The sequence below is a fragment of the Nestor notabilis genome, unplaced genomic scaffold, assembly GCF_000696875.1.
Source record: "Nestor notabilis isolate BGI_N333 unplaced genomic scaffold, ASM69687v1 scaffold15252, whole genome shotgun sequence".
Classification (NCBI taxonomy): domain Eukaryota; kingdom Metazoa; phylum Chordata; class Aves; order Psittaciformes; family Psittacidae; genus Nestor; species Nestor notabilis.
This window is the reverse complement of record NW_009918022.1, coordinates 1-9,897: the sequence shown is the minus strand read 5'-3', so window position 1 is coordinate 9,897 and position 9,897 is coordinate 1. Positions and strand designations below refer to the sequence as shown.

Genomic DNA, 9,897 nt, shown 5'->3' with positions numbered 1-9,897 from the left:
CCCCTGGCCCGTGTTCAACTTGGCGTCCACTTTAAGTCCTATCCTTTGGAGTAGGGCAGCTGTTCAGCTAGCTGCCTCCCAGCCTCTAGTGGACACACTCGTATGCAAGCAGCTACCCTGTAGTAATAATAGTTGATTAACTTGTTAAATAGCACCTCAAAAAGAAACATTAGTTGTAAATTACTTCTGCAAATTAAATACCCTGTATATTATTCCTGTTTGCTTCGGGAGACCTCGCAGAAAGCACTGTGATAGTGCAGTAAGAACTCTTCCAGCACTTACGTATCAGAGAACGAATCTCACAAAATGTGTTTGGTTTCCAGACCTAAGAAATTGCTTCACTCTCACCTGTTGTATGAACTTGCCTGCCCACCCCTTCTTTACAAAGAGAAGTATCTCCTGTGTGGAGCAGGGGCCACCAAGCACCACACCAGCTGGCAGCCCACTGGTGGGCTCCCATACCGGCTGCGGTGGGAGCTGCTGCTTGTGAGAGAGAGAAGGCAGCGGAAGGAACCGCTGTGCTCTGGTCCACAGGGCAGCACACTGTGCCCAGCCCGGCTCGGTGCTGAGGAGACTCCACAGTGGGCTCGGCAGTGGAGGAGAAGGTGGAGGCCAGGAGACGCTTCCAAAAACCCAACATCTCCCTGGAGGTTCTCTGGAGGGGGCTGCTGCTGCCGCAGCCGTGCTGGCACAGCCCCCAGATACTCGTGTGCCTCTGGGGCTTGGCAGCCAGCCAGGCCTTTCTTGTTTTTTCCTTTAAGGAAACACCCATGCAAGGGAAATGAGAGACTCCAGCAGCTACTTTCGGCAGGTCCAAGCAGAGAAAATGAAGAGTTTTCAGGAGTGATCTTGCTTTATAGACACTTACTGCCTTGAAAGCTGTATTACCCACCAAGCACCAAGGCCATGCGTCCTTCTCTAGCTCCAGAACAACCCAGTGACAATTACACTTCTGAAAGCAATTGAAAGGCTGGTGGGGGAAGGGCGGGAGTGCATGGGCTCCTCCTTGAAGGGTGGCTGTATCTGAGGCATTCCAGTTAGTGTGGATCCCACTGGAGGTCACCAATAGATGGACAGTGCTGCTGACGGTACCAGTAGCTGGACTCTGAGCGCTGTCAGCTTTGCTGCCACCCCAGGAGGACATGGTTTGATGCAGGGCTGTAGTTTGCAGGGTATCACAACCTGGTGGTCCTCCGGGAATTCCCCAAGTGTGGGGAGCGTGGCTGCACAGGCGCGTCCATGTCCATGTGTGTGCACAGAGGCATCCTTTGCTCTGCTTGAACTGAATGTGATTCTAAGGGAGCGGCTTTGCTGGCTGTGCAGTAGGTAGTCACCCTGCAACCTGTTTAGATGCTTTCAAGATGTACAGAGTCATAGAATGATTTGGGTTGGAAGGGACTTTAAAGATCATCTGGTTCCAACTCCCCTGCCATGGGCAGGGACACATTCCTTTTTTTCCCCAACCCCCGTCCAACCTGGCTTTGAACACTGCCAGGGATGGGGCAGCCACAGCTTCTCTGGGCACCCTGTGCCAGCGTCTCACCACCCTCACAGGGAAGAATTTCTTCATAATGTCTAATCTAAACCTCCCCTCTTTCAGTTTAAAGCCATTCCCCCTTGTCCTATCACTACCTGCCCTTGTAAGAAGTCCCTCTCTAGATTTCTTGTAGGCCCCCTTTAGGCACTGGCAGCTGCTCTAAGGTGTCCCCTGAGCCTTCTCTTCTCCAGGCTGAACAAGCCCAGCTCTGTCAGCCTGTCTTCACAGGAGAGGTGCTCCAGCCCTCTGAGCATATTTGTGACCCTCCTCCAGCCTCACTCCAACAGGTCCACGTCCTTCTTGTGTTGGGGGCCCCAGAACTGAAGGCAAGTACTGCAGGTGGGGTCTCATTGAGAGGGGCAGAATCACCTCCCTGGACCTGCTGGTCAGGCTCCTTTTGATGCATCCCTGCATACAGTTGGCTTCCTGGGCTGAAAGTACATCGGATGACCTTGAGTGCCCATGTAGGTGCTGGAGACATATGAACCGAGTGAGGTGTGGCATCCCCAGTATGAGGATGAACGGGGATACATGAAATGGTGAGTAGAAGTGAGTGCTGACTACCTTTTAGGATGGGGAGGACCATCGTGCCTGTTTGCAGGTATAAGAAGCCCTCTGCAGTAGTGGTTTGGGGGGACTTTGTGAGGTTTAGGAAGGGCTGCTTGCTTTTTATCTGTCTAGGAGTCTGAGAAGTTGAAGAACATGGCATGTGGATACTATCAGAGGTAAGAAACCAAGTCAAACAAGTTCTGCCACAGCCTCCCAGTGCTGCCTCAGGGTGACCCTCAAGGACATTAAATGCTGGATGAAAGCGTTGCAAGCACAGCAAGTGATAATCTCTGGTAATGCCAGATTTCTTTGGGGGGCCCAAGCAGAGCATCATCCCCCCTATTTCGAGAAACACGCTGCTGGAAACTTTTTCGCTCTATATTTGCTCTACGAAGGACTCTTGCAACAGCCATTTGTGATAACGTATCTGCCCAGTAATAAACCAGCTATTGGTTCCTCATCCTCAGCGATGGTGCTTCTACCTCAGCCAGAGCCTGAATGTTTCTCGACAGAGAAGGGGATGTTAGCTGCCCTTTAATCGCTTCAGTAACATATCCTAAACGTTCTGCTGGTGGGGACTGTGGGCATCCTGACTGCGAACTTGCTCAGAAGAAGGAGCCATGGGCAAATTTGGGCTGGGTGGTTTAGAGGCAAAGATGTCTCATGCATAAATGCACACCGTGATCACCGGAGCTGCTCACAAGCCATTTGCCAACAAAAGGAGAGATGAGGAGCTGTCTGTGTGGGAAGAGAAGCTGGCTGAGAGCAGATCTGCTGCTCTTTGTAACAGCATTTGACAGAATAAACAAGGAGTTTAAGAAAGTAAGCAAAGCATGTGTGTCCTTCTCTAAAGAGCATGAAGACAGAGGGGCAGCTTTGGCTCTGTGAAATAGATCACCACAATGGACAGGCCGCGGCCAGAATAAAGAGGGGCCCTGCAGTGGTAACTGCCCGCTCCCACCGTGTATTGTAGGTACTGCCAGTGGGCTCCCGACATGTCCAGTGGCGGGCTCTGACACAGCCGCGCTCATGATAGATGGCAGAAGCGGGAAAGATTAAACCATCGTTCTCAGAATGAACTGCTCTTCATCTTCAAAACAAGCAGATTGAGGAACACCGTGACCTATTCCTGCAGGAACAGGCAGACCCGCTGCTGAGTGGCTCTTAGGCAATATGCGAGCCCACACACAAAGGGAGCGCGTGTAAATGTCTCAGGGTGCCGCCAGGCACGGGTAAAAGTCTGCGTTTTCCTCAAATTCTCTCATCCAAGGCTCTACCTTCTCTTCGCCCGCCTGCTCCCCTGCCCCCAGCTGAAGATTTAGCACCCATGCTTGCTTAGTGTTGTATTTTAAGTGTAAGAAAGATGCGTGTTCCAAGGCCTTGAGTCATATCATTAACTATAACTCAGCTCCATTTCTGACGTGATTAATTCTTGTTTTTTCAATTAGAAAATAAAAATCAAAGGATTGTGGTTTTGATCCCCTGAACATACCATAAATTTTTTTTTTTTTTTTTTTTTTTTGATCAGTTTTCCAAGGCAGTAACAGTGTATTTATCTCAAACTTAAAATGGAGCAAACCAAACAACTTCGGTAACCACTGAGCTCAAGCTGAATGCCTGCATAGGAACGAGAGAAGTACAGGAATTAGTCTCCTAAACTGGAAAAAAATCTTTCATTTGGGAGTTCATTACAACCAAATTCACACAGTGCATCATTGTTATCAGGTTGCTTACCCCAGAAATAACAACCGCACACCCCCAAAAACCCACCCTACCAAAGCCAGGTGCAGTGACAGGAGGTGACCTTTCCTTTGCAGCACTGGAGGAGCTGGGGTGTGTGGTGACATGCAGACAACAGCCCGGGAGGCCTGCAAACCCCAGCGAGCACCAACACCTCCCGAGAATCTCTGCCTGGGGAAGGATACAAATGACGAGTTTGGGGTGGCAGCTGTAGTCACCTCTGCTGTCCACTTCAAACGTTCCTGGGGCTTGAGTCGGTCGCAGTTGTCAACGGATGAAGTGTGTCACTGCTGCAGTGCAAGGCAGTGAAGAGCAGCAGCCAGCTGGCCACACACCTCTAATGGTGAAGTTGGCAGCCTGCTGCTTCGATACTGACTTTCCTTCTGTTCACTGCAGGGAGCCGTGCAACCCTGCTGCAGGTGGCTAGCAAGCACCTTCTCCCAAGAGTATCACTCCTGCAGGGAGAGTGAGATGTGGAGGAGTAAATGGGGCCATAGACCCATCTATTTGGTTTGGTGGTGTTTTAGGTTGCTTTAAGGGAGGATTTGACTAACTTCAGGGATTAAAACTAAGTCTGCTTGTCAGTCACCACGCAGTGACCAAGTAATGCAACTGTCAGTAAAACAAACAGGATTTTAACAACTTTACAGTAGCTTGAAGTTGCCACGATTCATTCTCTCCTTCAGGCTCAGAGAGCTGAACACCAAACATCTTCACAATCACTATTTATCTTCCTTTCTAGTAACTGTCTGGTAGGTTTTAAATTGAACCTTGATAAAGCAAGAACTATCACATCTGTCATGAGCAGCAATACTTAAAATAACGATACGAACTCTGACAATAGAACACAGATGTACGTTACGTGTTTTTACCAATGACTCACGGCTCACTAATTAAACAGTCAGGGAATTGTTTTCAAATGTTTATATTATTTCTATTAGATTACTCTATTTTGTTATGAATGCATCCTAATTTATGACAGCTAATAGCTTTGGAAGTTGGGGTTTAGTTCTGCCTGTCTCCCCCTTCCAGTGGGGGCTGGTAACCCACCAGTCACTTTCAATCCAGTTTCCACAGCCGGCGCAGCAGCAGCTGGAGCCAGCTCTTCGAGGAGTTGTGCCAGACTTTTCCCTGCGTGCTTATCCATGAGCATTCTTCCCTCTGCCAGTAAGTACAGGCCCTCCCATTCCAGGCCAGCGAGTCCTACTCACAGCTTCCCTGTCTTAACCCCCCATTCCATTCAGCAAATGCTGACTCCTGGTTAGCTCAGTTCCACCTCAAGTTTCAACAGATAAGGAAGCTCAGACGTGTCAGCCAGAGGGCCTGCTCTGCCTCTTTCCACATTTTTCTGTTAACATCTGGCATACTCACTATACACTTTGCCCAGTGAAGCAGAAGTATCAGATCGGCTATCTATGCAATGCAAATACATCTAGAATTTCAGTTATTGGCCAGAATTGATAATACTGTAGTTAAGCTGCTGTTGGGCTAATAGTCTTAAATGCAGTAGCTTAAACCAACACTAAGTAGCACCAGAGAGGATTTAATGCTGCAGTTTTCCCCAGATTTTTCAATACACATAGGACCATGACGCTTCTCCCTTTTTCTCATCACTACACAGCAGTTGTGCACTTCGAAGGATGCCATTATGCACACGCTCGCTTGTTTCCCATCGCTACAAAATGGCATTCCATTCTTTCTCTACAACTGCTTTTTGCCAAAGAGTAAATTTTTCTTCTGCATGCTTTTGTTTCCTAACCCACTCCCAGCTGAACTGTGACCTCACAGCCGAAAGACCGACCCCTGCTTAGGTTGCAGTTCCTTTTCTTAGGTCAGATAGGAAAGAACTCAACCATGCATTAAAATAGAAGCTTACTAAGTCCTGGTTCACAGCTCTCTCAGTTTCCCACTGCTGCTCCAAGAGCTTTATAAAGAGCTCTCACTCCTAGGGGAAGGACTTCCCTTCCCTCTCACCCTCCACCTCACCAGCACTGAACCAGGGAGAAACATTTTCCTCTTCTAAACTAGAGTTAGCTGCCAGGTAACTTCTGAGTTCAGATCTTGCAGTGAGGACAGGAAGTGCTTCATTGCGCTAAATCAAGTTTTCTGGAGACTTTTTATTTATGTAACTATCAAAAGACTGTCCTCCAGGAAAGTTATCTTTAATGTTTCCTCCAGAGAAACAAGAGGAATAGGGGAACAAAAGGAAATCCAGTATCCAGGTTTGTTTTCTTCTTGTACGAGACTAATCCATAGAGGGTAGAAGTTTAATTATCTTAGCGTAGATAAATAGCATGTTTGTTTAGTGCTCTCAAGTGTATTTCCAAACTAAATAAGCAGAGCAATGCTGCTGTTTACACCTGGATTCCCCAACCTCCCTTCATCGACTAACAACAGATCACACACTTTCTCAGACTAAGTACAGGTGGGACTATTTTTGCTCAGTGAATGCTTTTGGACACCTAAAAATGCTGAACATAACATAGCATATATTTACATTTCCACAAAATTATTTATTTCCACCAGATATATATATAGTGACAGTGATGCAGACAGAAGCAAGCAAGGAATGGAATATTACACCATCACTCTTATTACCAATATGCACTTAGACTTAACTCTGTATTGCCAAATAAAATGGTTTCCTTTAAATTATATAGTGGTATTTCTTTTAACTGAACACATACAAAGAAATGCACAAGTAGAACACGCCTTAAAAAAATAATCTGCTGACCATTGCAAGTTATAATGTAAATTAATACTGCACCATTTGTAAGGAAACACCTTAAACAGAAGAGCAAGATTTTTAATTGAGGAAAAAGATCACTTACATAGCTTAGACTGCTTCTGAAGTGTGATTTTATGCTTAGTTTCGGACAGAACAAAGCTGGAAATCCTTTAACTTCACAGTGTATATCAATGATCTGAGGTTATTCTGCAGGTGATATCTTACTAAGACTACCAATACCACCCATCCTGCACAAGCAAAGCATTCACCTACTGTTTAGACATTCCTGTTTGACAAACAGCATAGTTAACAGTAGCACACTGAAGGATACATTGACTCAAGAGAACAGCTGATGAAAATATTTTCCTGTATTTAAATGAGATGTAATTACAACTTCACTAAAATGAACCATTCCCTTTATAATGGAAGTTAAAGCACTCCCAAAGCATTGTCATAAATCCTCTGTGACCCTGTAACAGCACACATCAGTTCCCAGATGTTTAATAGGAGGTCATTCCTGACAGTGTACACAGTCACATACACACATGAAACAAAGAAAGGCTTGTGTACTGACTTTACAGATTCACCATGAATTTCTTGCTTGGATTTGCTAGGACAGCCACCATGATTTACCTCACACACCTCCTCCTCCCAAACCTGTATGAGACCACAGTTCCTCTATAGCAGACTATGAATCGCTTCTTTCATTGCCAGTTTGTTTTCTTGCTGGATCAAAATGACTGCCTTCATACAAAATTTTGTTCCTCACTGCTTCTTTAAGCATTCTTTGCCGGATCCTTTGTTGGGCCAAATTGTACCTGCAGTAAAACCTAGAGGAGGGGATGAAAAGAAAACACAATTCCTTGCTTTATATGAGTGACAGTATCAAATTCGGCCAGCTGAAAAGTTTAAACCACATATAATAATGCTAGTAAAATTCATTATGGAACAATGCATCGTGAAAATACTAGGGTAACTGCTATTTCTTTAAGGTAAGTATTATGCAGCCACTGAGGAGCGGGATGTACAAGTCCAATGGAAAATGCTGATTTTTATAATGTAGATCATAATTTCATGACCATTTAGTATGCTGCCTTTGTAATCAGGACAGAAGGATGGCAGAGGTAAAGGAAAACCAGAAAGACTTAAGAAAGATGGAAATAACTGGGTGGTTTGATCTCTTAGGAGCCATGAAACAATAGCAAGCCTTTTTAAAAAATACATTAACATAAAAATTCAAAGACATTGAACCCTTCTTTTACAGAAAATAAACATTTTGGGGAGAAAGAAGAGGATGCTTTGTTAGGCAAGTGTTTTTTTGGAGTTTCAGAAACAGTGTGGAAGGTCTAACAGGGATCACGTTGTACAAAGCAGCCAACATAGGTCTGTCAAAATTCAAGAACTGTTTTACATACCAGTATCCTAACGTGGTACAAATAAAGCCACCAACTGCAAAGTCACAAGATCTTCTAACTCTACCTGAAAGAAAAGACAAATATTCTCAAAAATAATTAGAGAAAACCCCTGGGATTATTTCCCATTATTAATAAAACCTAACAGCAAATAGGAATGAATTCTTCCTAGCAAATAAATATATAAAACCCAGAAAGAATAAGTACTTACTAGTTGCTAAAAAATATCCAAGGCCCACAACTAAAGATCCCACAGAGCCATAGAGCACTGATTCTCGTGCACATGGGACACTCTGAACATCAAGAAATCCCAGGAGTTTAAAGGACTGCAAGAAAATAAAACAAAACATAAATTAAAAACATTACTTTTGTAGAAGTCCCCGATTCCAACTCCATTGTAAAACCAAGATGTTATCTTAGCAATCAAAAACAACCACTTGAGGATTTTTGTTTAAAACCAAAGCACATCACAACAAACAGATAAGGCTGCAATTAATTATGCAGTTAGTTATGCCACATAGTGTTAATATTTGAAGAGTCAAGTGTGCTTAATAAAGAAGTGCCATTACTGGAGAATGGGCATGTAGAGAACCGTATACTGAACCCTGAGTAAAACCAATTATAAACCAGTAAATTTTAACCTAATCCTATGTATATAGAGGAGCTGTGTGCAGAAATTTGTCTATATATAACACGTGCTTAAATGAAACTACTGTTAAAAACAACTCAATTACTTCATACTCAGTCTCACATCTACAGCCTACCCTAGCTTGTATCTATTAGCTTTCTGTTTAATTCTCAAACAGTAATTGCATGTGGCATTCATAAACCCAGCTGTGAAATGACAAATATGGTTTTCTCCTACACTGGCTTCTGCATAATCCAAGTCTTCTAACTCGAATGTAACTCCTATTTCCCACCTGACAAATGTCCTTGCAAATGCACATGGGCACCACAAACCGGAGTGAGAAACTACATGCATGAAAGGCCTCAAGATGACATGGTCAGGTCGAAGGTGGCTGCACTGTGCCTCTGCCTCTTAATTTGCTTAGGGATAGTGTGAAAATTCATCTTCATTTTCTTGTGTTTAAATCCTTAGACCATTAAGTACCACATGTGCAACTCTATCAACTAACACCTTGAAAGACTATTTTCAAATGGTTTAATTTTTGTTTTGGTAAAGCTGTTATACTTGGACAAAGTAGATTTTGAGGATGGGAGTACTACAGCCAACTGCTTGTGGAGGGCTGACAGCTCTGCGAGACAAGTTGTTGTGAAACACATCTGACTGGTAACACGGATGGCAAGCATCTGACAACAGCTGGATTTGTGTGCAAGTATGGAAATCCCCATCGATAATTTTATCCATGTTCCCCATGGACAACCATCAACTGTTTCCACATAATCCCTGTGTACAAGTGAGACAAAAAGGATTTGGTCTAATCTCCTAATGAGTAATTTCAAATACTCCCATGTCGAAGAAGTCACCTGATATGTTGCTGTTGTTGGCTAAGAAGGTATCCCTGCTACATCCGTGCAGCATGATGCATCCTTTTAAAATAGTATTTCACCTGTTGCTACACTTGAAATCACTTGTTATGACTATTTCTAACTACTGGCGTTACGAAAGCCTAAGTATTTCACCCATGAACAGGGGACCCCGAGCAGGGTCCGTGGAAAAATAAGCACGACACACACCCCCCTCCACCCATGTGGCTCTACGGAGCCTCAGAACTGCCATCGTTTTCCAGGAACTGACCCCTAATTTCCTCTGGGGCAAAACCAGCGGGGGGTTCGGACTGGTCTGCGATAACCTCCCCTGTCCCCAGCGACGGGCCCCGCGGGCGCTGACGACCGTGAGCGCGGGGGGCCAGCTGCCTGCACCGCTCACCCTCACCCTCCTCACCCTCACCTTCCTCCCGGCGCCCTGC

The 9,897-nt window shown here is 44.9% G+C and overlaps 1 protein-coding gene across 1 annotated transcript; it reads right to left on the bottom strand.

Annotated features, from left to right (window-relative positions):
• Nucleotides 1–7,242: 7,242 nt before the first annotated feature.
• Nucleotides 7,243–9,335, bottom strand: LOC104401814 (cytochrome c oxidase protein 20 homolog). Its single transcript, XM_010009512.1, has 4 exons — nucleotides 9,159–9,335; nucleotides 8,178–8,292; nucleotides 7,970–8,033; nucleotides 7,243–7,384 (listed from the first exon to the last, which is right to left on the bottom strand). Exons 1-4 carry the CDS (start codon nucleotides 9,333–9,335, stop codon nucleotides 7,243–7,245), a joined length of 498 nt encoding a protein of 165 aa, XP_010007814.1.
• Nucleotides 9,336–9,897: the final 562 nt, after the last annotated feature.

Excerpts from the sequence above, each read along its gene's own strand:
- LOC104401814 (XM_010009512.1), bottom strand. The coding sequence starts at position 9,335 with ATGGATAAAATTATCGATGGGGATTTCCATACTTGCACACAAATCCAG. Across the intron at positions 8,293-9,158 it reads TCAAAATCTACTTTGTCCAA|TCCTTTAAACTCCTGGGATT; the intron begins GTATAACAGCTT and ends ATTTTCTTGCAG. Across the intron at positions 7,385-7,969 it reads TGTACCACGTTAGGATACTG|GTTTTACTGCAGGTACAATT; the intron begins GTATGTAAAACA and ends CCCCTCCTCTAG.